Consider the following 27,749-nt stretch of genomic DNA (forward strand, 5'->3'; position numbering starts at 1 on the left):
CACTGGGACAGCCACATTATGGCATTTCGGGGCCAGTAAAGGAGTCAAAACTACCACGCGTGAAAACCCTGGGATTCGGTTAATGACGCAATATTAACTTCGTTTGATTGGGGGAAAGCTAAAGCCTTGCTAACTGCGCGGCGCTCTGCTAACTGCGCGGCGCTCTGCTAACTGCACGGCGCTCTGCTAACTGCGCGGCGCTCTGCTAACTGCACGGCGCTCTGCTAACTGCGCGGCGCTCTGCTAACTGCGCGGCGCTCTGCCAACTGCGCGGTGCTCTGCCGTCTGTGCGACGCTCTGCTAACTGCACGACGCTCTGCCAACTGCGCGGCGCTCTGCTAACTGCGCGGCGCTCTGCCAACTGCGCGGCGCTCTGCTAACTGCGCGGCGCTCTGCCAACTGCGCGGCGCTCTGCTAACTGCGCGGCGCTCTGCTAACTGCACTACGCGGCGTTCTGCTAACTGCGCGGCACTCTGCTAACTGCGCGGCGCTCTGCTTCTCACAGTCACTGTCCGGTGTTTACAGTGTCACAAGAAGTAGTGGTACTGGGCTTCATTGCAGGAGAGCGAGTTGGCTGCTGAGCTAGCCGGGAAGGAACGGGACAGGGGGGATCGATATATATTTAACATGAAAAAGAAATATATAAATATATATAATATGTATGTACTATATCTAATTAATAAAATGCTGGGGATATGGTTGAAATTCACAGACCCGCTATAATCCTTAATGGATTTAAGGTAAAACCCAACACTGGTTCAAGTGGGCATTTCATCCAGAGGTGGGCAACGCCTGTTCTCAAGGGCCACCAACAGGCCGGGTATCCCTGCTTCAGCACAGGTGGTGCAGTCTTTGAGCCTTTGATTGAGCAACCTGTGCTGAAGCAGGGATATCCTTAAACGCTGGTGGTGGCCCTTACGTACTGGAGTTGGCCCACCCCTGATATTCTCACCCCCGCTGAACACGGCGCGGGACCCTTTCAAAGTATATATCCTCATTTCAGATATTAAAGTGACCTGTAAAAAAACCTCCCAAATAGCAGCAAATATTTCTACTGGGCTAATGAGTAAAAAGAAATCGCAGGAGGGCTCACAAAGTAACTGATTCTCCCCCTCCCCCCCCCCCCCCCCCCCACAACCCTCCTTCCTCAGCCCCATGAGCACCGCAGATCCCAGGTTTAACCCTTTGCTGCCGAAGGGTTCTCGGGCAGTGAAGGGGTTAATGGTTTTTAAAGTCCGGCTAATCGTTTCATTGGAAACTGCCCCCCCCCCAAAAAAATGTAAAAATCTGATCTACGGAGCGATGGAGAGAATGAGGCGACAGCGCCGGGAAGGATCTGAGCTGGGGCGCAAGCGAGCGGGAGAGGGGGCGAGAAATGCCTGGAGGGCAAGGAAAGGAGAAAGCTGGGCGCTAAGACCTGAAGCAGGAGGGAAAGAAGAAACTGAAGGCGCGTTATCAGCCCCCATGGGGCGTGGAGTCTGGCTGCGCCCCCCTCACTGCGCTGCAGGTGCTGCTGGTAAGGACAGCCTGCGATATATCATGACATCATCGGCAGCCAATGAGATTCACGCTGGCCTCTGCACAGCTGGGGCCCTGCAGTTCTGTCACTGCAGAGGGGGTCCTTTTAACCTCTTGCTTGCCAGGTTGGCCAGCAACACAGGGCTTCATCTTTTCCTCCTATCTGGGCATCTCCTCCCTGCTTGTACTTGTACCACGTATTATCACAGCGACACCAACACATGAATCATTCTGCAGCCCTTCCATGTTAACCCTTCCTAGCGCCATTTTTTCTAACGGAGAAAGGAAAGATGTCTGGATTTTATGGGTAAAACAGCCAATTCGTCAGAATAAACCATTCCCTTCTCTCCCTAAGGAGATGTGAGGGTGTGTGCAGATACTAAGCGTCTTGGTACATTGTGGCATATCTCAGGGGGGCTCAACTCCAGTCCTCAAGCCCCCCAACAGGTTAGGTTTTCAGGATATCCCAGCTTCAGCACAGGTGACTCAATCAGTCCATGCTTTAGCACAGGTGGTGCAGTCGAAGACGGAACCTCTGATTGAGCCACCTGTGCTGAAGCAGGGATATCCAACCTAACCCGTTGGGGGGCTTGAGGACTTGACTCATCCTTCCATGAGTGTGTGAGAGAAGCCATCCATGAGTGAGAGAAGCCTTCCATGAGTGAGTGAGTGAGTGAATCCTTCCATGAGTGAGTGAGTGAATCCTTCCATGAGTGAGTGAGAGAAGCCTTCCATGAGTGAGTGAATCCTTCCATGAGTGTGTGAGAGATGCCTTCCATGAGTGTGTGGGAGAAGCCTTCCATGAGTGAGAGAATCCTTCCATGAGTGTGTGAGAGAAGCCTTCCATGAGTGAGAGAATCATTCCATGTGTGTGAGAGAAGCCTTCCATGAGTGAGTGAATCCTTCCATGAGTGAGTGAGGGAATCCTTCCATGAGTGAGTGAGTGAATCCTTCCATGAGTGTGTGAGAGAATCCTTCCATGAGTGTGTGAGAGAAACCTTCCATGAGTGAGAGAATCCTTCCATGAGTGTGTGAGAGAAACCTTCCATGAGTGAGAGAATCCTTCCATGAGTGTGTGAGAGAAACCTTCCATGAGTGAGAGAATCCTTCCATGAGTGAGTGAATCCTTCCATGAGTGAGAGAATCCTTCCATGAGTGAGTGAGTGAATCCTTCCATGAGTGTGTGAGAGAAGCCTTCCATGAGTGAGTGAATCCTTCCATGAGTGTGTGAGAGATGCCTTCCATGAGTGATTTGAGCCTTCCCGTGAGTGAGATAAACCTCCTATAAATCGATGTCCTCCCAATAAAAGACGCCCTGAGAGACCCTCGTGTGTAAGGATGTTCCTCGTATCACTGCGGTTGCACACATCCAAGTTTGGAGTGGGACAGCTGTACGCTAGCTCCCCTGTTTGTCTCTCTCCCTCTGCCCTCCCTCTGCCCTCCCTCTGCCCTCCCTCTGCCCTCCCTCTGCCTCACGCCCAACGCACATACAGTACTTCTTATTGCTGCAATAAATCCCCATCCTTTAATCCCCGCGGTCCTGACCGTACGCCACTTCCTGCAGCTTCATGGCCGGCGGCCAGAATAATGCAATATTTAATTGTAAGGTGGACAGCAGAGGAGAGGCGCGGTCAGGCCGGATTCTGGCGCAGCGCCCGCACACTCGCCGCTGCTCACTCCATTTCTCCTGCAAAGGTTTCCTTCTGCATGTAGCAGGGAGGGGGGCGCGTGCGTAATGGTGCACGCCAATTTAACCCCTGCTCAGCTGTGTAATAATAACCCACAGCTGCTTTTGGATTCCGATTTGCAGGGTTTTCAGCAACTTGGGTATAATGGGGTAAGATCTGAAAAATCGGATCGTTGTCGCCCGGTGACCCGGATCACTATCGCCCGGTGACCCGGATCGCCGTCGCGCAGTGACCCGGATCGTCGTTATTGTGCGGTGACCCAGATCGTTATCGCGCGGTGACCCGGATCGTTATCGCGCCGGGACCCGGATCGCTGTCGCGCAGTGACCCGGATCGTCGTTATTGCGTGGTGACCCGGATCGTTATCCACGGTGACCCGGATCGTTATCGCGCGGTGACCCGGATCGTTATCGCGCCGGGACCCGGATCGCTGTCGCGCAGTGACCCGGATCGTCGTTATTGCGTGGTGACCCGGATCGTTATCCACGGTGACCCGGATCGTTATCGCGCGGTGACCCGGATCGTTATCGCCCGGTGACCCGGATCGTTATCGCCCGGTGACCCGGATCGTTATCGCGCGGTGACCCGGATCGTTATCGCCCGGTGACCCGGATCGTTATCGGCCGGTGACCCGGATCGTTATCGCCCGGTGACCCGGATAGTTTTTGCCCTGTGACCCGGATTTGTTGGCTCGTATGTAAGGGAGGTCACATGGGACAGTGACAGAGAACATGGACAGTCATTCTAGGAGTCGGTCTACAAGAGTGGTGCTCAACTCCAGTCCTCAAGCCCCCTCCCCAACAGGTCAAGTGTTCAGGATATCCCTGCTTCAGCACAGGTGACTCAATCAGCGGCTCAGTCTTTGACAGCCTCTGAGCCACCTGTGCTGAAGCAGGGATATCCTGAAAACCTGACCTGTTGATGGCCCTTGAGGACTGAAGTTTCCCACCCATTGTATAGAACACCACTGTAATATAGATATTTTAACCCCTACAGCGCAGAAATAATGCATCGTCATTCCCTCTGTCAGCACACGGAGTTAATATCATTTGAAGTAAAAGATTTATAGTGTTATACAAAGGTAAAGTTCTTTATACCTTATGCCCCCTGCCCCTTACACGCCCCGTTTTCTGCACAGTGGGGGAGGGAGGGGGGGGGGGGAAATGTTCCTAGCGGGAGCTTTTTACAAACCGACTGTAATAATCTTACATTCTACGCCCATAATGCACAAGAAGTGTGAAGTTAACATGTGAGAGTACAACGCTGTGTAAGGCGTGAGGGACCGACAGTGCTGCTGCGCTGACGTGATGCTACGAGAGCAGGTCGATCCATTACCCATACCAAACGCGGGCAGTGCGTTTCCATGGTGACGGCAGCCCTCGCGTTCCCGGAGTGTAAAACGATGTTCTCCTACTGATTACGGAATAAAAGTCCCAGTGGGGGCAAACTGGCATATATATTTCTGTGTGTGTATCTATATAGCTCTATACATATATACTTGACTGGCTAGCTCCAGTGTGTGTGTGTGTGTGTGTGTGTGTGTGTGTGTGTGTGTGTGTGTGTGTGTGTGTGTGTGTGTGTGTGTGTGTGTGTGTGTGTGTGTGTGTGTGTGTGTGTGTGTGTGTGTATCTATATAGCTCTATACATATATACTTCACTGGCTAGCTCCAGTGTGTGTGTATATATATATATATATATATATATATATATATATATATATATATATATATATATATTATATATTTATATATTTGATACCCAACTGTATTCTGAGGGAGATCAGAAGACGATAACTAAACGTGAGATGGGAGGATGAGATAATGTGTTAGAGCGACATGGAGAAGAGAGGCTGTAACCGCTGCAGTGCCTGAGAGATGATTGGGGGGGGGGGGGCCTCTCCTCTCCACATCGCTCCAACACATTTTCTCATCTCCTCACCTTAATTTTGATCGTCTTCTTGGACTTTTCATATCCCTGGTAATCCAGTTGAGTATCAACCACAAATGTATGTATTATATTTATTTATTTTCAGGACGCCTGCCTGGCTCTGGCAGCATTATGTATGTATATATGTTACATAGTACACAAGGTTGAAAAAATACATATGTTCATCAAGTTAAAAATACAGCCGGCCGATACCTATTCTATATTTGTATTTACAGTATTGTGATCCAGAGGAAGGCAAACAGAAAACCCCAGTGACACATTATCCAATGATATCTCATAAGGGGAAAAATAAATTCCTTCCTGACTCTAATAATGGCAAGCAGATTACTCCCTGGATCAACACCCTTCCCATGTTTACTTATTTGGTATATCCCTGTATACCTTTCCTTTCTAAAAAGGTGACCAACCTTTTTTTGAACATATCTATTGTATCTGCCATCACAGTCTCCATGGGTAATGAATCCCACACTGTAACTGCCCTTACTGTAAAGAAACCTTTCCTTTGTTGCTCGGGAAATCATCTTTTCTCCAACCTTAAGGGATGACCTTGAGTCCTTTGTACTGCCCGTGAGATGAATAGTTGTTTCGAAAGCTCCTTGTATTGACCCCGAATATATTTGTATATAGTTATCATATCCCCTCTTAGACGCCTCTTTTCTAATGAAAATAAATCTAAATCAGCCTCTCCTCATAAATCAGATTTTCCATCAACTTTATGGCTCTTCTCTTCACTTTTTCTAGCTCCATAATGTCTTTTTTGATGGAATGGTGCCCAAATCTGTACTCCATATTCAAGGTGTGGTCTTACTAATGCTTTATAAAGGGGCATAATTATGTTTACTTCCCTTCCGTCCATTCCCTGTTGAATGCAAGATAAGATCTTGTTTGCCTTTGCTGCTACTGCATGACTTTGGGCACTATTGCTAAGTCTGCTGTCTACAGGCACTCCTAAATCCTTCTCCATCAAGGATTCTTCTAATTTATCCCAATTTAATTTGTAAGTCGCCTGTTTATTCTTGTTTCCCAAATGCATAACCTTACATTTATCTGTATTAAACCTCATCTGCCATTTACCTGTCCACGTTTCCAGTGTCTCCAAGTCCTTCTGAAGAGAAATTACATCCTGCTCTGATTCTATTACCTTACACAATTTAGTATCATCAGCAAAGATGGAGACTTTGCTCTCGATGCCAACCTCAATGTCATTAATAAAGAAGTTAAAAAGCAGGGTTCCCAGTACCGATCCCTGAGGTACTCCACTCACAACTTTAGCCCAACCTGAAAAAGTTCCATTTATTACAACTCTCTGCTGTCTGTCCTTCAACCAGTTCATAATCCAGGTGCAAATATTTTTACAGAGTTCAATTTCCTTGATTTTGTACACCAACCTCTTGTGTGGCACCATATTAAAAGCCTGTGCAAAATCTAAGTAAACCACGTCACTTGCATGACCCTGGTCTAAATTCCCACTTACCTCCTCAAAGAAACTAATAAGGTCTGTTTTGCATGACCTATCCTTCATAAATCAATGCTGACTATTACTAATAATTTTGCTATCCATTGGGTTTTCCTGAATATTAGTACCATACTAAACCTTCAAGTAGCTTCCTGATTATTGATGTCAGGCTAACAGGTCTGTAGTTCCCTGGTTGTGATCTAGCTCCTTTTTCAAATATAGGCACCACATCTGCTTTACGCCAATCTTGTGGGTACTGTGCCTGTGGAAGGGGAGTCCTTGAATATTAAAACTTAGTTCCTTAAGGACTCTTGGATGTATGCCATCGGGGCCAGGTGCCTTATTTACTTTAATTTTATCAAGCAGCCTAAGCACTTCTTCCTCAGTTAACCAATTGTTAATTTATATAGAGGTTGTGGCTGCCTCCTGTGGCACTATTTTTGCAATGTATTCATTTCTGTTAAATACAGAGGCAAATAATTTGTTTGATACCTCTGCCTTTTTCATATTTTCAATAATCTGCCTGCCCATCTCACACTGAAAGGGTCCTATATATTTTTTTCTAATCTTTTTGTTAATAAGATACTTAAAGAACATTTTAGGGTTGATATTATTTTCTATTGCAATCCTTTTTTCATTATCCATTTTTGCTAATTTGATTGCCCTTTTGCAACTTTTGTTACATTCCTTATAATTCTGATACGATGCCTCTGTCCCTTCTGACTTTAAGAATCTTAAAGCTGCCTCTTCCCTTCCGTCTCCTCCCCTACCTGTTTATTTGGCCACATTAGTTTAGACTCCTTTCTTTTATCAGTGTATACCCTTGGGTAGTAAGTATAAACGTGCTTTTCTAACAATGTTTTACAGACTGCCCATTTATCTTCCAAACTTTTTCCTGGAAAAATGTCATCCCAATTTATTCCTTGCAGATTATTCCTCAGTTTACATTTGAGAAAGGCAGATTTTAATCAAGTTTTTGTTGAACCCATGAACCCACACAATCTGTTTTTTTGGTCATTTATTTCAAATGAGACCATGTTATGATCACTTTTTCCCAAATGTCTCGCGCGCGACACACACACACACACACACACACACACACACACACACACACACACACACACACACACACACACACACACACACACACTACTGCCAGAGCTAAGCAGGATTTAAACCGTGTCATAGGGGAAGAAAATGTTTGTAGGGATATGCTATGTGTATATATATATTATTTTTTTCTTTGCAGGACCCCTCCCAGCCCCGGCAGTATTGTGTGTGTGTGTGTGTGTGTGTGTGAGATTTGGTTATGTGGGTGGGGGAGGGGACATATACTGAGGTGTAATAACACACAGGCAGGATTGTGTGTGTGTCTGTGTCTGTGTCTGTGTGTGTGTGTGTGTGTGTGTGTGTGTGTCTGTGTCTGTGTCTGTGTGTGTGTGTGTGTGTGACTTGGTTATGTGGGTGGGGGAGGGGACATATACTGAGGTGTAATAACACACAGGCAGGGCTGGGCTCCCCCGTGGGCTCTGTGCTATTGAAGCTGCTCTCGGAAGTGGTTCAGCATCTCATCTTGCAGCCTCAGCACCAGGTTTCTGTCGGGCGGTTGCTATGGAAACCAGGGACCAGCCGTTCTCAGTCAGTGAGGTCTCCCCAGGGACGGAGAGGAAATAGAAGAGGAAAAGCCCTTAAAGCAGCAGCTCGGGGGGAGGGGGGTGTCTCTCAGCTCTGGGGGGGGGGGGGGGTGTCTCTCAGCTCGGGGGGGGAGGGGAGTCTCTCAGCTCCGGGGTGTGTGGGGGGGGGGGGGGTCTCTCAGCTCTGGGGGGGGGTGTCTCTCAGCTCGGGGTGGGGAGGGGAGTCTCTCAGCTCTGGGGGGTGAGGGGGGTGTCTCTCAGCTCTGGGGGGTGTGGGGGGGTGTCTCTCAGCTCTGGGGGGGGGGGGTGTCTCTCAGCTCTGGGGGGGGGGGAATGGAAGAGGAGTCTCTCAGCTCTGGGGGGGGGAGTCTCTCAGCTCTGGGGGGGTGAGGGGGGTGTCTCTCAGCTCTGGGGGGGGGAGGGAAGAGGAGTCTCTCAGCTGGGGGGGGGGAGAAGGGGAGTCTCAGCTCTGGGGGGGGGAGAAGGGGAGTCTCAGCTATGGGGGGGAGGGGAAGGGGAGTATCAGCTCGGGGTGGGAGGGGAAGGGGAGTCTCAGCTCGGGGGGGGGGGAGGGAGAAGGGGCGTCTCTCAGCTCTGGGGGGGAGAGAAGGGGAGTCTCTCAGCTCTGGGGGGGGGGGAGAAGGGGAGTCTCTCAGCTCTGGGATGGGGGGGGGGAGAGAATGGGAGTCTCTCAGCTCTGGGGGGGGGGGGGGGAGAGAAGGGGAGTCTCTCAGCTCCCGGGTACCCAGTCATACTCTATCCCTTCAGTGTGTTGCTGGCTTCTCTGACACTGGATGGGTTGTGGTCATTTGTGCAACCGCCCAACACTGTTGGCACACAAATGGAAACCGTGTTAACCCCTTGGATGCCTGTAACACATTTCAAGGCACGGGTATCCGGAGTGGGCTTCCGATCGCACGGTGATTCAGGGGCGCACGCCCCCCCAGGACAACGCACAGTTACTGATATAGAAATGAATGTATGATTGGGTGGAGGGGGCAGTATTGTACCTGTACGTTACCCCTTCTCATTCCGCTGAATGCCTTAGGACAGGGGCGGCCAGCTTCAGTCCGCAAGAGCTACCAACAGGTCAGTTTTCAGGATATCCCTGCTTCAGCTCAGGTGGCTCAATCAGTGGCTCAGTCATTGATTGAGCCACCTGTGCTGAAGCAGGAATGTCCTGAAAAGAGGACCTGTTTTTGGCTCTTGAGGGCTGTGGTTGCCCGCCTGCCTTAGAGAGAGGTGTAATTGTATCCTGTCAGTAAGCGCTCGTGCCTGTGTGCCCATACTGTCCCCTAACTTCACTGCTTGGCACACCCCCCCCCCCCTCCATTGTATTTCAGGATATCTGGGGGTTCAGTTGTGCAATGTCGCTTGAAGCCCCGCAGCACATTGCCGAAAGCTGGCCTCTCCCGCCCGGGCGAGTTTGTAACGCAAGGTGCTGCTTATAAATAGCGTTGTAATGAGGGTCCCGTCCCCTCTTCCACTCGTGATCACACAGCCAGCAGCCTGTCCCTGTGTCACCCACGCTGCTGCTGCTGCAGTCAGGTCTCCTGCATCTGGGTGCCACTCTGATTATCAGGCTAATGCAGGCTCTGTGTGTTACCTTTCATAGTGAATTCAGTGCCAAGGATCATTGTGTGTGCCGCACCCATCTGAGTGGCTGTCTCTCCCTCTCCTGTCATTGTGTCCCGCTCCCTTGTCTCGTGTTCCTGCCTCTCTCATCCCTTCACTTTCTGCTTTAATAGGCCCATCTGATGGCTCTTGGCTGTCACCTGCCTCATTAAACCCTCTTGCCGAAGCCTCCCTGTCTATTTCCTCTCACTTTTATTCTAATGTATTTTACATTTGGATGCCTCTGGCACCAGCTTCGCTGACGAATGAGGGCGATACCTGGCAGCTTGGAATCGAAGCCCATTCGTGTACTGAAGCCGGGTTCTGGTACAGACTGGAGGCGGGCAAAGCTTCTACCGAAGTTTGAATCTGCTGCGAAAATTACGTTTCTTCGCAAGTTTGAGTTTTTGCAAATTTCAAAAAAAGAAAATCTCTTCCATATATTAAAAAAATAATAATAATATATATATAAAACATGCACATGAGCACACAGTAATATTTCCATTTGCTATATATACAGTATATATATATATACATATATATTCAACTAAACGTGCGCGAGAATTTGCTTAAAGGTGAAGCGAACTTAAAAACGAACACACCTTGCTGTGAAGAAGGGCGGCCGGTGCGGAATGATGCGCTTCCCAGCGCGGTTCGCATAACAACCGCTTCAAATGAACTTTTGCAAGTTTGAGAAACAGTAGTAGGGTCCCAGAGGTTGCGGGACGAACACGGGCACCCAGGAGTAGCGTGGATGTAGCGGCCGTTACATACAATCCGGATGCACAGTGGTGTAATTATTACCAGGCTGCCGAATGAAAAAATAAATAAATATATATATATATAATGTGTAATATCTGAGTAAATGCCATTTGGTAATCGGCCCTTTGCTGCAGGAATTCCTATGAAGAAGGCTAGTTTGTGGCGTTGACCTGGAGTCACTGGAGGGCTGAGAAGCGGTTGGTTAGGGTGGTATCTTGTGGTGGTCTTTAGTAGAGAAGCGTGTTCTTTTATCTGTGCAAAAAACACCTGCTGTACCCCAGCCCGCCTGCAATTAGATATAATGACATTATTTTGGCGCACAATCGCATCACCCCCCTGACTGTTGGGGAATAGAAATTCGCCCTTGCATACCGTGTGCCCACATTAACCTCTTCACTGCTGCTGCGGTGAATAGAGGGTGCGCCCTGGGTCTGTGGCCCACCAAGTGACGCCAAACCCTATCGCCCACGTGCCGTTCGCTGGCGTTTCCATCCCTCCTAAGCACAGTGTTAGGCTGCAGGATTAGCAGTGGAATTGGATCTATAGGGGGCTTTGCTGCAAATCCCCGGAAAGTAGTAACTATTAGGCCAATTTGCATTCTGCGCTCCCTCCTCCCGTTTATTCACAGCCCCGTTCACGTGTCTCTCACTATGAAAGATGCAAAGGATTAGCTGCATTCTGTGATACTAACGTAACCCTTTCGCTGCCATGCATTGCATTCCTCCCCCCTCCCCCTAAAAGAGACCTTAATATACTTCATTCCTAAACCTGTAGAGAGAGGATATGACTCCTAGTTCCAAAGGGAACTTCTCCCTGCCCCTGAAAATGCACATATGCTGTGAGTTTCTGTCTGTAGGGGTTACAGATGTTACAGATGTCGGTGCAGACTGCAGGGAGACGTCCCATCAGACAGTGAGCATCCTCGGTGCATTTAATAACCAGCGGCGATGTTACAGGGTGCTGGGTGGTGCTTCACATGACAGGTTGACGGTCGTTTTATTTATTATTAAAAGCTGGTTCACAGGCAGCACTTCCACTTACTGTCATTAGGACAGCCTGGCTGCGAGCCATACTAATGACACATCGCTGATACCTTGCACGTCCGGTATTCTGTGCACTGTACGGATTGCTGAAGCTCTTGTGGCTCGGTTACTCTATGTATCATGTATGTGGTCGTTTCCATGTGCTGAGATTCCTTTGTAAATATGGCATTTTCTAACACTCTGATACAACGAGGAGAAGAACATAACCAGTTCCTCACATCCATGGTGGTTTTTATCTGGGGCTGTTGCTGACTTTGTTGTTGAGTTGAGTATTCCAGCTGTTCAAAAATGAACATGCTACACTCTAGAAAGTGGCACATGTTGTATGTATGTTGTATGATGTATGACCAGGTTCGCCGACAGCTCTCCCGGGCCCCAGGCCCGCAATCGGGACATGGGCCATTTGACCATTTTGGTCCACCCTTGAGAGGTGAAGATGTTGAGAGACCAGTTGAAGAGACCGTTTAGCAACACGACTCAGACAGACCTGTATGTTGGGATGAATTGAGGACGTATAAATAAAATGTTTAAAGTGCCAAGCAGTGCTAAGTCTTCCCCCTGCCTCCTGCTGAATGGGAGTGAAGGTGTTACCTGGTGAATGTTATTGACTTATGGGACAGTTAAGGGGGACCCTACATAGTTATGAGAACATCATCTCCAGACCCCAAAGTTCATTCCCATTGGATTAAACATAACACAAAGATCCATGCCCCCACATTGGACAGTATGTGATACAGTATATATACACACTATCCCATAGAACCCTTTCCCCACCGTAGGCATTTCTATGTTGGTAATTGGAGGTGATTCAGCACACACGGGGCACCTTTCCCCTGCATCGGCAGAGCTCCGTTGTGTGTGGGGGACAAGAGGAGAGAGAAAATGTTTCACAAACTGCAAACCCCCCCTTGCTGAATAATTCAGACCAGCAGATGTCCTCTGGCCCCAGTCTCGGTCTGGAAGCTATTTCTGCCCATTTATTCAATTATTTAACTTAACAAGGGGGGGGGAGGGGAGGGGGGTAGCAAACTGCATCAGCAGCGATGTGAAAGATTTCCCCCTCTGCCCACCCACTGCAAGAGGGGCCGGGCACTGGCATGAAATGGGTTAATGGGCCAAACACCTTCCACAGTATACCACAATACAGGGGAAGAACGTGTCCATATAATACCATCTACGTTGGTTTGGTTTATTGTTCTATAATTTAACCCCTGTGCTGCCAGGAAGGACTTGCAAAAAGTTGTCTCAATCCTTGGTACCTGAGAGGTCACCCAACTTGTGCTCCCCCCCCCCCCCCCCCACACATTTACTAAGAAATTAACTCTTTCCCGTGTGTGCTGGCCGCGTGCCTGCTCCCCCAAACACTAAAGCAACTTGCACCCATTAGCAATGATCAGGCCAGGACCTCATTCATTTTTAAACACTGTCTGCAGAGAACATATGGCTGAACGCACAGATTTAGAAAACAGATGCCCGTCTCTCCCGCCTCTCTTGTGATGGTGATATCAGGTTCTCCCGGTTATTGCATCCCTGCCATGATCAGATCTCCTTTAGCACGGCCTAGTTGCGGATCACAATGCGATCTAGTGGCTCTCTTTTAATAGCTGCTGTTTCTTACATGTTGTTTTTATCTCCCCTTGTTCCTCATTCACTCTCTGTAGTTCTCTCTTTATTCACTCTCCTCCCCCTGCTCTCCACATCAGTCTCAGTACGACTCCCCCCTCTCTCTCTTTCTCTCTACCTCTCTTTATATGATGTTGTCCTTCTCTTTGTGACTCTCCCTTTCTCTACATGTGGCTCATCATTTCTTTGTCTTTCTCACCTCCTCTTCATTTGACTCTCTCTGTGTCTCTCTGTGTGTGTGTATGTTGGTGTCTCTCTCTCTCTGTGTCTCTGTGTGTGTGTGTGTGTGTGTTGGTGTCTCTCTCTCTCTCTCTCTCTCTGTGTCTCTGTCTGTGTGTATCTCTCGCTCTGTTCTTTTTCTCTCTGTATGTGTCTCTCTCTTCCTTCTCCCCTTTATCGCCCTCCTATCTCTGTGTCTCTGTGTGTGTGTCTCTCTCTGTGTCTTTGTGTGTGTGTGTGTGTGTGTCTCTCTCTCTGTTTGTGTCTCTCTCTTCCTTCTCCTTTCTATCGCCCTCCTCTCTGTGTGTGTATCTCTCTGTGTGTGTGTGTGTGTGTGTCTCTGTGTGTGTGTGTGTGTGTGTGTGTGTGTGTCTCTCTCTCTCTCTCTCTCTCTCTGTGTCTCTGTCTGTGTCTCTGTGTGTGTGTGTGTGTGTGTGTCTCTCTGTGTGTCTGTGTGTGTGTGTCCGTGTGTGTCTCTCTGTGTGTCTGTTTGTGTGTCTCTGTGTGTCTTTGTGTGTGTGTGTCTCTGTGTGTCTCTGTGTGTGTGTGTGTGTCTCTGTGTGTGTGTGTGTGTCTCTGTGTCTCTGTGTGTGTGTCTCTCTCTGTGTGTGTGTCTCTGTGTGTCTCTGTGTGTGTGTGTGTGTGTGTGTGTGTCTGTCTGTGTGTCTCTGTGTGTGTCTCTCTCTCTCCCTTCTATCGCCCTCCTCTCCCTTGCGGTGTTTCAGTGACGGATATTACTGTGACCTTGTGACTTCCCATACGGTGCAGCTGGACCTCAGTGGTCCTATGTACGTGCTGCATATTGCAGCGGCAGACTTAGGGTCCGGCTTTGGATCAGGGAGGCTTGTCTGTGGGGAGAAGTCCGCAGGATATTTCTAGCGAGCGCTGGTTACATTACAGGTCCCAGCATGTGCGCCGGATCCTCAAGGAAAAGCCAAGGACGGGTTTGGTAATGATGTGTTTGGTACGGAATCCAGATGGGAAACTGTAGCCCTTTCACTAACCCCTTCACTGCCAGAGGCGCCACTAACTCATTGCATATCAGCCGAGGGGTTTGTCACAATGTATCAAACAAATTCACAATCTGAATGCTAAAAAATAATGACAAATAATTGTGTTCATTCTAAATACCACAATGAAAGGATATTCCTAATCCTGGGTAAAGTAATAAAGAATCTGATGGGTGACGAGAAGTCATTCTAAAGAAGGGGGAGGGTTGGTTACAGTAAATAGAAGAAAGGAAAATGAAGGGCACGGTGCAATCCTCCCAGCCCGCGGTGTACCTTCCAGTGAGAGGCGTGTGTGCATGTACAGTGTGTGATCAGACCGCTCCCTGTGTCTCCCAGCACTGCTGCTCAGCTGCTCCCCTCTGCTTGTCATGCTCACATACCGTATCTTATCCATGGGAACAGGAACAGAACGGAACACTCAGCAGTATATACATAACCAACGTCTCAAACAGGGCAGCCTATACGGAGTCTGCCCACTCAAACACACCAGGAAGGAAGGGGCTGGTATCACACACTAATGTAGTACCGGTATAAAAGAAGATATAGATGGCACACCACTGCTTATAGCCAAAATGTAAACAAAAAATACACTTTTGGTGCTTACCTCCTGTTGATCCCGGCGTCCCAAAGCTGGATCCTATGTGACAGTAATAAGCAAAAAAATAGAAGGAGCACACAAAAGATTTTGGTGGTGTCAAAAGACTACCTAGTGTATTAATGCAGCAGAGTCAGTACAGGTAACGTTACCTGTACTGACTGATGCATTAATACACTAGGTAGTCTTTTGACACCACCAAAATCTTTTGTGTGCTCCTTCTATTTTTTTTTTATTTTTTTTTTGCTTATTACTATCTCAAAGCAATGTTACAAAATATCTTGTAATAAAAAAAAAATAAGGGCAATAAACCCATAATCGGGGACATACAAATAGACATATACAAGATTACTCCAGTAAAATCGTAGAAAGTGTGTGTGTGTGTGTGTGTGTGTGTGTGTGTGTGTGTGTGTGTGTGTGTGTGTGTGTGTGTGTGTGTGTAAGCAGTGTGTTTGTGTGATCAGTGTGTGTATGTGTATTTGGGAGCAGAGTGCCCCAGATGTAACTGTGCCTCATAAGCTAAAATGTACAGTAAGTATAAGATCCTGGGGAGCATTATGCCTGTACACACTGGAGTATCTTAATATATATTTTAAACAGTTGTGGTGGTCTCCTTAACTCTTTTACTGCTAGACTGAAGGGGTTAACCATTCCAGTGCTGGAGTGGGATTATCTCATGTAGGCCCCTACAGCACTGAATAGTTGTATGTGTAAGGATGCTGCTAGTGAGGGGATATTAAAGAGACTATTTGGGGCCTGGTTAGTGCATGATCTCAGCTGGCACCCTGTGCTCTCACTTCCCTGTCCTCCTTTCCCACTCCCTGTGGAGAATCTCTGTCTGGCAGACTAGCATCTCTCAGGAGAAGTGGAGCTTTTTTTGTTCCATAATTAAAAGGACCTGTTTTCTTTCATCGCTTCTTGTACAGTATGTAGCAGACAGAGTGGGAAGGAGACAGACTGTGTGTTAGTGCTGCTGGCTTTCCTCTTCTCCCTCCTCTCTCTCTCTCTTCTCTCATCTGTCGCCTTCTCTCTCTTCTCACAACACTTGCTGGTTTTCTTGTGCTTTGATTTTCTCCTTGTCTCTCCTATCAGACCTTGTATATCGGAAGATTTAATCAGAGATAATTGTTCTTGCACGTGTAATAATTGGTTTATATTACGCTGATTGTGTACACAGCAAAATTAGCGTTTTACAAATCCCTGCCCCAAAGAGCTTACAATTCAATATTTGGCACGTAAAGTGCAGAGAGCTAAAGGTCATAAGGACACAGTTCTTCCACTTCAGAGGCGCCATGCTTACCACTAGTTATGGTCGTTTGCGTAAAAAGATAAATGAACCACCTTGTATTGCAAAGCGTTGCAGTTCACTCTGGCAGCAAAGGGGTTAAAAACAAAGCTACGCATGACCCCCCTTACTCTGCCCCCTCCTTTCCATCATCGTTGATCTGTGAAGAGCTTTTCCTTGCAATGGGAGGGGTCTTTGTGTAGGGTCTGACTGCTGTCACTCATGCCTGACTCTTCTCTCTCCCACAAGGTGGATTCCCATCTGTCTCCCCGGGTTGATTGAGAAGCTGCTCTGCTGACATGGCTCTGACACCAGGATCCTGGATGCTGGGGACAGTCCTTGTGTTCCTTCTCGGCAGCAACATTAAGGCCATCGAGATACCAAAAGAATGTAAGAGCGGCTTTCACTTTCTCTACGTAATCCCCTCTTTTCATCAGCACCCGGTTTTCTTTCTGCCTTTCTGTTTCGGTTCCCTTCCTGGTTCTCTCTTGATCCTGTTTTCCGCCCTCCTGCTGCTCACAGTTTGTGACCCGTCACTCGGATAAAGCCCTGCTGTATTGTATGGGACTGCTCAGGTAGATAAACCAAAGCAGCACCTGCTGGGGCACCATAGTAACTATAGGATGCACTAGATCTTCTGAGCACTGATATTCAGTACCAAGGACAGCTCTCAGGTGCTGTGTCACATTCAGTACCAAGGACAGCTCTCAGGTGCTGTGTCACATTCAGTACCACGCACAGCTCCCCAGTGCTGGGTCACATTCAGGACCAAGGACAGCTCCCTGGTGCTGGGTCACATTCAGTAGCAAGGACAGCTCCTAGGTGCTGCTTCACATTCAGTACCAAGGACAGCTCCCTGGTGCTGGGTCACATTAAGTACCAATGACAGCTCTCAGGTGCTGGGTCACTCAGTACCAAGGACAGCTCCTAGATGCTCTTTTATCACACATGGGAGACAGCACTGAGACTCCACCCACCGAACAAGGCGATCCGCAATCTATTTAACCCCTTTAGTGCTGGAGAGACTGCTCTTGTAATGAGGGGGATAACATAGAAGCTAGATAATAATTGTGAACTGAACTATAACCTTGTTCTTTTACTGTGAATTTACTGCAGACTGCTTCCTTTACCTGTTCAGTGTTTGGAAGTAAAGTACATAATCAGAGTTGTGACAAATGCCGGGCTTCTTTTGGACGGATACAGGATAAACTGTTGGGTGAACATTGACCAATATATGTATATTTGTCATTTCTGTCCTTTGCTGTGTTGAATATCTTCAGCCTAGGATAACTGTGTGTACTCTAAAGGGTTGGTTGTGCACTCAAATCGATGACTGATCATAATATACAGAAGGAGCACAGCCCAGTGACAGGGCCCCTCAGCACTTGTTATACCAGAAGTGACATATGTAAATATTGCAAGCTCTTGACATAGGGTTGTGTCCTGAACCGTTGAGGATTTCTCAGGTGTACCCGCCCTTTTTGTATAGTTGTGTTATTGTACTTTTATGCACTGTATGGTTGTTGTATTGGGATTCTTGTACTCTGTTATTGATGGACTTTCCCCCTGACTGTTGCTCAGGTTATGATGACTTTGAGCACGTACAGACTTTCTTCTCAAACGGAAGTGCAGTGGGGCAGCTGCTTGTTAGAAATGATCGATAGCTTCTCATTGGCTTGCGCAGGACTTGGGAAAAGTGCGCTCATTTTCTTGGCACACCTACTAAAAGGTCTGCATTTGTACAGAGTAATGCATTAAAATAATTATACAGCTTCATATTGACATACTGTAGTAACATAATATATGCATAATGCATGCATTTTAGTGACCATAAAATTGATGGATAAAAATAGCTTTTTATCAGCAACATTTTAGAGAAATTGCATTACAACAATGACGTACACGCCCAGAATATTAATGTCATGTCTTTACATCAAGAATAGCATGTACAGATAATTCATAGATTAGTGCCTGAAATGGTACCCATGGACCAAAACCCAACATGTACTGTATGCATATACTATTGGGTTGATGGTGCCACTTATATCTGCTCACTCCTAATGCCAGCACCTGATATTCTTTACTTACTGCACTGATACACACACACACACACACACACACACACACACACACACACACACACACACACACACACACACACACACACACACACACACACTGATACACATAGTCTAAACAAAGACACTCTGATATATACAATGATATACACACTCGCACATGTACAAGTAAACACACAGTCACAAATAGTCATATACTGTTGTATACTTCTGTAATTGCAAGCCTGTTTTTTTTAGTTTATATTGGAACCATAACCAGTTGCTGAACCATAATTAGTTTCCTCTGTAAACCATCGTTTATCTTAATAACATGGTCCCATTCATACTTGCTTACTAAATTACAAAAAACATCCTATATTCACGGACAAGGTCATGAAAAATCGCTGAGGACGTCAGTGATTTCAAAGAGGTCTGACATGCCCTAGTTTCAGTGGTGGGAGGGGAAGAGATGAGATGCTGAATTATTCCCAAGACTCGTGGGCTGTGTATTAAGCGCGTGGTAAGGAATTCCTGTGAGCTTGTGGCTTTGGTACCTTGATAATTGTTTCACTGCAGGATGGGAATGCACAGCATTAATATTCAATGCATTATAATCCAAAAGGGTTAAGAAGTTGTCACTGGCGTATGCATGTGGGACTTATTTTCCATGACTGGACGAGAGACAATCCAGAAGTCTTTGGAAATGCTGATCAGTTCAGTCCTGTTTCTGTATTCCCACATTACACAAACATTTCGGAGCAGAACCACGGTGTCTCGTGTGCAGGTACAATTTGGCAATGGAATGGAAGAGGGTCTGCAGACCACACAGGCACACTCCCAAATCCAAGAGGTCAGGATGAATGAAGGTCACAGTGTGTGAGAGAAAACTGTTTGAAGGTCACCCTGACAATTTAATGTAGGGATATATGGATTAGGCTGCTTGTGTTGATCACGGGAAAACCGTCTTTCTGTCACTGACACCTTAACTCCTGCACTGCCGAGGGGCCATGAAAGCATGGCAAAGCAACCCCCGCAGTGCAGGTTTAATATAGCTAAAAGGGTGCAAGGGTCAGCACACATATTTAATGCAGAAACCAGGAAGCGACAAGTATGAGGCCATGTTAGGATTCGAGTGCAATCTGAACAAGATGATGTATGATATTGCATTCAAAATCATCAAACATTTTATTCTGTTGAAGCAGAACGGAACATAGATTGGGGATTTGTGTTGTATTACTGAACATGACGTGGTACAAATATCTAACACTCTATCCTAATCACCCTACTCTTACACGTTCCCTTCCTTGCCTCCATGTGTAGCACTAAATATAGCTCTGCCTATCTGTACCCCCGACCTGCGGAAGGGAGGAGGCCGGTTCTGGGAGCTGGCCCATGTAAAATTGTGAGTCCATTAAAAGATTATCCCAGAAATGGTTATCACTAATCATCGTTTTTCCTGGTGTATAACGCCTGGCTGTACAAGGCAAAGAGGGATATTCTTTCTGCAGTGCTATAGTATCACTATTTGTCCTGCGTAATGGCCCTCCTGTAAAGACCCCTGCCACACATTACTGATTGGGCAATCTGTCAGCAGATAAACTGGCCTCACATTGCGGATCCTTCCATGGGGTTAATGTTCCTGAGGGGGACCTCTCTGCTGCTATTCCTGTGATTTATCTCTAAATAAGAGTATTAACCATAACATATGATACCCAACTCTCTGTATTGGTTTCTGGAGCTTGTTGAGCAGTCTTTCCTCCTTCAGCCTTCTGATGTTGTTCTGGAGGTTGAGGCTGTTCCCCTAGAGAAGATCAGATTACAGTATTAAATAGCCTTTGTCTTCAGCCGGCCTGGATGTGCTTGGAGTGCTCTTTGAGTGCACCCATCCCTTTTCCTAATTGACTGGGCAGCCTATGTGATCTAGAAGAGATTGATTTTTGTTTGGGCACTATCCTGATTTTTGCCAACTCTCCACATAAACGCACTTTTACCTGTACATTAAGTACCGTAGAGTTAGATCAACAATATTAAGGCGTTCTAAGGATCCCCTCTGTCGGTGTCACTTTGTCACCCTCTGGGGATGGACTGTAGACTCTCTGTGTAACTTTGTCACCCTCTGTGATTGTGGGACCCTGTATCTCTGGCTGGATCACTGTCGCAGGCGCAGACTAATTGCAATCTCTGTTTTGCTTTTACTGGGAGCATACTTACATTTTATTGCCATTTTCAAAGCATGACACAACTGTTAATTACCCCCTGTCTTCTCCTCCTCTTCTTACAGCTTCTTAATTGCTTAATTGATGGAGTTTAATGTTTGGCAAACACAAACAAGGAAGCAGCGTCCTCCTCAGCATGTGAAAAAATAGATCAGGAGATGTAGGACACATACCTGTGTATTGTGTCATCTCTCTCTATACTGTGTGTGTGTTATAGTATCTCTTCTCCTTTTCTCGCCTTCCTCCTTTACTCCTCCCTCATTTTCGCTCTCTTCTCCCTCCTCTGTCTCCTCCTTTCTTTTCTCTTTCTCCTTTTCTCTCTCATTTTCTCTTTATCAACCCTCTTCTTTTTCTTCTCTCTATGTTCTCCCTCTTTTCCCTCTCTCTCTCTCTTTGTCCCTCCTTTCTCTCAATCTCTCTCTCATCTTCTTCCTCCTTTCTTCCCTCTTTCTGTCTCATCTCTTTCTCGCTCTCTCTCTTTATCCTTTCTTTCTCTCTTTATCCCTTCTTTCTCTGTCTCATCTCTCTCCTTATTCTCCTCCTGTCTCTCTCCCCTCCCTCTCTCTCTAGCACTGAAGGTTTTCATTACATACATGTACAGCTGGGCGCCTTATTTCCAAGCAAAGAAGCACAATGTCAAACTGTAATACTTGTTGTATTGTATGTCTTCATTTATATAGCGTCATTAATGTACATAGCGCTTGACAGCAGTAATACACGTGGTAATCATATAAATAACAAATACAAATAACACATGAAGGGGAGAAGTGCTTCAGACATAAAAGTAACATTTAGGAAAAGGAGTCCCTGCTCCTAAGAGCTTACAATCTAATTTGTTGGTAGGAAGAACGTACAGAGACAGTAGGAGGGCGTTCTGGTAAGTGTGCCTGCAAGGGGCCAAGGTTAATGTATGAGGTATTAATTATCAGTCACGGTGCTACTCGTATGCTTTAAGCAAGTGTGTCTTAAGGTTGGTCTTAAAGGTGGATAGAGAGGGTGCTAGTCGGGTATTGAGGGGAAGGGCATTCCAGAGGTGTGGGGCAGTCAGTGAGAAGGGTTTAAGGCGGGAGAGGGCTTTAGATGCAAAAGGGGTAGAGAGAGGACATCCTTGAGCAGAACGCAAGCGTCTGGATGGTGTATAGCGAGAAATTAGGGCTGAGATGTAAGGAGGAGGAGAAGAGTGTAAAGCTTTAAAAGTGAGGAGGAGAATTGATTATGTGGTACGGGTTTTGATAGGAAGCCAGGAGAGTGATTTCAGCAGGGGAGACGCTGAGACAGATTTAGGAAATAGTAGAGCGATTCTGGCAGCAGCGTTTAGGATAGATTGTAGGGGAGACAGGTGAGAGGCAGGAAGGCCGGACAGCAGGAGGTTACAGTAATCGAGACAGGAGAGAATGAGGGCCTGAGTCAGAGTTTTAGCAGTCGAGCAACAGAGGAAAGGGCGTATCTTTGTTATATTGCGGAGGAAGAAATTACAGTTTTTTGCTACCTTTTGAATGTGAGAAGAAAATGTGAGAGAGGAGTCGAGTGTGACCCCTAGGCAGCGTGCTTGGGCTACTGGGTGAATGATCGTAGTTCCAACAGTAATGTGGAAGGAGGTTGTAGGGCCAGGTTTGGGAGGAAGTATAAGGAGCTCTGTTTTAGCCATGTTAAGTTTAAGGCGGCGGAGGGCCATCGAGGATGATATCGCAGAGAGACATTCAGAAACTTTGGTCTGTACAGCAGGAGTAAGATCAGGGATAGAAAAGCAAATTTGTGTCATCAGCATAGAGGTGATATTTGAACTCCAGAGATGTGATTAGGTCACCTAGAGAGTGTGTGTAAAGTGAAAAGAGAAGAGGTCCCAGAAGAGAGCCCTGGGGTACCCCCACAGAGAGATCGATAGAGGAGGAGGAGGTGTCAGCAGAAGAGATGCAGAAAGTACGATGGGAGAGGTAAGAGGAGATCCAGGATAGAGCTTTGTTACGAATGCCAAGAATATGGAGAATTTGAAGGAGAAGAGGGTGGTCCACGGTGTCAAATGCATCAGAATTAGGAAGAGGTGTGGGATGGGAGGAGGATACAGGGGGGATGGCCTGATGTATGGATTGCACCTTTGCTTAATGTTTTGTTGCCTAACCTCTTGCTCCTTCTCTGTCAGACGGCTGCTGAACTCTGTGTGTCTTTGACTAGTTCTAACCTCCCTTTCTATCTCTCGCCCGCCCTTCCTGGGACCTGCAGATAAAATGCATAACTGTAAGTGATACTCTTCTTATACTGGACACTCAGTCCTATATTATAGTGGGTGGGAGGTGTACACCATGCTGCATTAACCCCCTTTGCTAACGCAGGGACTTGGAAGGGTTTAGATGTCCCAGGGCCATCCTTGTGGGTACCGTTTATGCCCCTGCCGGCTGATACTCTCTGACCAATGACATTGTGCCTCCTCCCTCCCATCTCTCTTTGCAGTAATGAAACCGCCCATCATTATCGAGCAGTCCCCAGAAAAGTATGTGATGTTCCCAAACGATGACATCGTGCTTAAGTGTGAGGCAAACGGAAATCCCAAAGTGGCGTAAGTTCACCCCTACTGCAAATAGGACATGGGGGGGGGGATCAAAGATTTCGATTGCAAGCTCTTTGGGGCAGGGAACGCCTTAAGCCTGGAGACATGACATGCTATTAGGGAGACCATAAAATTAAACAAGGAACAGAATATACCTAATACTCCTGAGTCGTTCTCGCAGGGACCGTGCTCTTACATATATTTCTCATTGGCTTATGGGGTGTCAAGAGTTTCCTTATCAATTAGTCAATAATCAATTAATACAATTACTATTCATCAAAATCTCTAATGTCGTACCCCTATGTTTGGAGATTCTTGTTGATCCCTAAAAGAGATGCCAGGGACCCGTCCCCCTGAGCTTCCCCACACTATAAAACAGGGGGTCTCTACTACAGTCCTCAGGACAGGTTTTCAGGATATCCCCGCTTCAGCACAGGTGGCTCAATCAGTGGCTCAGTCTTTGACCAAGGTTTTCAATATCCTGAAAACCTGTCCTGTTGGGGGGGGTCTTGAGGACTGAAGCTGGGAACCCCTGCAATAAAATACGCCAGAACGTGTGTCACGAAGCGGACGGAGCAGCACGGGCCTGTCTGAGTTCTTTTACCGCCCCTCACACAGGTTTCGCTGGACGAAGGACGGGGTGATGTTTGAGCCGGACGATGACCTCGGAGTGAGTCGCAAGAAGGATTCTGGGCGTTTGGTCATTCTCAATTCCAATGGGAACATGATGAAGAATTTCCAGGGCAAATACCGCTGCTACGCCAGCAACGAGCTCGGCACCGCTATCTCTCACGAGATCAATGTTATCACGGAGAGTAAGTTCCCGGGGCCCGCACTACTGTCACAATGTCACAATGTCACCCTGTTCTGTGTTTGGGCTGAAGGAGGTAACCCTTAATTAACCCTAGCACTGAATGGGTTAACGTCTTCTTCATTTTGTCACAGCTGCAATATTGGGGCTTTCAGACGTTCTTATAAGCAGGGTGTTGTTATAAGCAGGGTGTTGTTATAAGCAGGGTGTTGTTATAAGCAGGGTGTTGTTATAAGCAGGGTGTTGTTATAAGCAGGGTGTTGTTATAAGCAGGGTGCTCTTATAAGAGGCTTCCATGACATCCATAGGAAACGTGCAGCATGGCGCCTCTTCTTTCGTATACTCCTTCTTCTATATACCTGCACAGACCAGCTCCCAGCTGTGCGCTGTTTCCATGGGAGCCATCGCCCCGGCAACCACGGTGAAGATGATGTAAAGGGGAAATTTTACGCACCCTGGGTACCCAACCCCTCTGCTAGTATTAATCACGCTCCCATCCCAAGTACAGCACGCACGGTGCCGGCGCAAATATTTTATAAGCGCGGGTTTTAATGGGAATTTATAGAAGCTGATCCGTAATGCAACATCTGATGTGCTTTAACCACTGCACAAATTCACCAAGACCCCGATACACACGCAGACGCTTCGATGCGCGCGCACAGAGGCCCCGATACACACGCAAACGCCCCAATGCACACGCAGACGCCTCGATGCACACGCAGACGCCCCGATGCACACGCCCCAATGCTCATGCACAGATGCCCTGATACACACGCAGACGCCCCGATGCACACGCAGGCGCCCCGATGCACACGCAGGCGCCCCGATGCACACGCAGGCGCCCCGATGCACACGCAGACGCCCCGATGCACACGCAGGCGCCCCGATGCACACGCAGACGCCCCGATGCACACGCAGGCGCCCCGATGCGCGTGCACAGACGCCTCAATACACACGCAGACGCCCCGATACACACGCAGATGCTCCGATGCGCTTTCGCAGATGCCCCGATGCGGTTTCGCAGACGCCCCGATGCACACGCAGACGCCCCGATGCGCGTGCACAGATGCCCCAATACACACGCAGACGCCCTGATGCAGACGCCCCGATACACACGCAGATGCTCCGATGTGCTATCGCAGACGCCCCGATACACACGCAGACGCCCCGATACACACGCAGATGCCCCGATGCGCTTTCGCAGACGCCCCGATGCAGACTCCCTGATACCCGCGCAGACACCCCGATACCCGCGCAGACACCCCGATACTCACGCAAATTCCCCGATACACACGCAGACGTTCCAATACACGCAGATGCCCCGATTCAGCCGCAGATGCCCGATACACACGCAGACGCCCCGATACACACAGAGACGCCCCGATGCCCCTTCTCTCACCAAATTCAAACCCATCTGAAAACTCACTTGTTATTGAAAGCATTTAAATAATCCTGGATGACACACTAACCAATGCACTGACATGTACTGACTCCTGTGGTCCTGGGAGTCTCCCCACATCGATTAGAGTGTAAGCTCTATGGGACACACTACTTTCTCACAATGATATTTCATTTATGTCTTGATGCTATTATCCCACCTGTATTATTATCCCACCTGTATTATTATCCCACCTGTATTATTATCCCACCTGTATTATTAGATCGCCTGTATTGTAATTATATTGTGATAAATACAAAACTCTGCGTACCTAGCTGTATATACTGTATGTATATTTTTATATTGCCAGCAAACCTGATATATGCACACAGACACACACTGAGACAAGTACACACATTAACACCGATACTTACACAGACACCCACAATGCACACATTCACACACAGACACACAATGAGGCCTATACACACATTCTAAGCACACAGACATTGACATACAATGATATACACAGACCCGCACTGCACACTCACACGTGTACACTGACAAAGGCTCGTTCACACACATATACTGTAATATAATGAATTTGCAAGCTTAAGATCGTGAATATTTGCTTATATGGGCACTATATATTCTAGTATACATGTATTTCCATAAGGCAAACACGAGTGCAAATCTCTAGGAGAAGCAAGAGACCAAGATAAGAGAGAGAACTCAATGAGAGGGAGAGAGAACTCAACGAGAGAGAGAGAGAGAGAACTCAACGAGAGAGAGAGAGAACTCAACGAGAGAGAGAGAGAACTCAACGAGAGAGAGAACTCAATGAGAGAGAGAGAACTCAACGAGAGAGAGATAGAGAGATAGAGAGAGAGAGAGAGAACTCAATGAGAGGGAGAGAGAACTCAATGAGAGAGAGAGAGAACTCAACGAGAGAGAGAGAGAACTCAACGAGAGAGAGAGAGAACTCAACGAGAGAGAGATAGAGAGAGAGAACTCAATGAGAGAGAGAGAGAGAACTCAATGAGAGAGAGAGAACTCAATGAGAGAAAGAGAGAGAGAGAGAGAACTCAACGAAAGAGAGAGAGAGAGACGGAACTCAATGAGAGAGAGAGAACTCAACGAGCGAGAGAGAGAACTCAACGAGAGAGAGAACTCAACGAGAGAGAGAGAGAGAACTCAACGAGAGAGAGAGAGAACTCAACGAGAGAGAACTCAACGAGAGAGAGAGAGAGAACTCAACGAGAGAGAGAGAACTCAACGAGAGAGAACTCAACGAGAGAGAGAGAACTCAATGAGAGAGAGAGACGGAACTCAATGAGAGAGAGAGAACTCAACGAGAGAGAGATGGAACTCAATGAGAGAGAGAGACAGAGAGACAGAGAACACACTCAGAGAGGAGAGAGAGAATGACCAAGATGAGAGGGAGAGAGAGAATGCAATGAGAGAGGAGAGAGACACTGCAAGGTTAGCCAGTGTCTCTGCATACCTGGCAGTAGCAGAAAACCTGATTAAACTGAATATTGTGCTTTTTGTTTTTGCAGGCACCCCCAAATGGCAGAAGGAGGTTATCCTCCCTATTGAGGTTGAAGAGGGACAGTCTGTTGTTTTACCTTGTAACCCCCCTAAAAGTGCAGTACCTCCTCGTGTCATCTGGATGAACAGCAGTGAGTATAAGGCCTGTGTGGGGCCTTCCTTTGTTCTCCTCCTCCTCCTTTCTCTGTCTCTCTCCTCCTATGCTGGTTCCCTCTCCTTATGTCTGCCTTTCATCTTTCTCTCCATCATTTCACTCCTCACTTGCTCCCTCCTTTCTTTTTTTTCCCTCCCTCCTTCCCTCACTCTCTCCCTTCCACACCCCTCCCTCCTTCCTTCTCTCCCTCCCTCCCTCCTTCCTTCTCTCCCTCCCTCCATCCTTCTCTTCCTCTCTCCTCGATCTCTCTCTCTCATCCCTCCCTCTCTCATCCCTCCCTCCTTCTCTTCCTCTCTCCTCCTTCTCTCACTTCCCTCTCTCCCACCCTTCATCTCTCCCACCCTCCTTCTCTCTTCTCCCTCCATCCCTCTCTCTCATCCCCCCCTCTCTCATCCGTCCCTCCTTTTCTTACTCTCTCCTCCATCTCTCTCTCTCATCCCCCCTCTCTCATCCGTCCCTCCTTCTCTTACTCTCTCCTCCATCTCTCTCTCTCACCCCCCCCTCTCTCATCCCTCCCTCCTTCTCTTCCTCTCTCCTCCATCTCTCTCTCTCATCCCTCCCTCTCTCTCATCCCTCCCTCCTTCTCTTCCTCTCTCCTCCATCTCTCTCTCTCATCCCTCCCTCTCTCTCATCCCTCCCTCCC

The 27,749-nt window shown here is 47.6% G+C and overlaps 1 protein-coding gene across 1 annotated transcript in view; it reads left to right on the forward strand.

The window, feature by feature from the left end:
- L1CAM (L1 cell adhesion molecule) overlaps positions 1–27,749 on the forward strand; it is a 118,339-nt gene that overhangs the window by 34,042 nt on the left and 56,548 nt on the right. The window contains exons 2-6 of the mRNA XM_075579514.1: positions 16,644–16,784; positions 22,888–22,902; positions 23,116–23,221; positions 23,831–24,027; positions 26,961–27,083. Coding sequence (XP_075435629.1) covers positions 16,694–16,784; positions 22,888–22,902; positions 23,116–23,221; positions 23,831–24,027; positions 26,961–27,083 — 532 coding nt within the window. The 5' untranslated portion in view covers positions 16,644–16,693. The remainder of the gene's footprint in view (positions 1–16,643; positions 16,785–22,887; positions 22,903–23,115; positions 23,222–23,830; positions 24,028–26,960; positions 27,084–27,749) is intronic.

The sequence above is a fragment of the Ascaphus truei genome, chromosome 21 (genome assembly GCF_040206685.1).
Source record: "Ascaphus truei isolate aAscTru1 chromosome 21, aAscTru1.hap1, whole genome shotgun sequence".
Classification (NCBI taxonomy): Eukaryota; Metazoa; Chordata; class Amphibia; order Anura; family Ascaphidae; genus Ascaphus; species Ascaphus truei.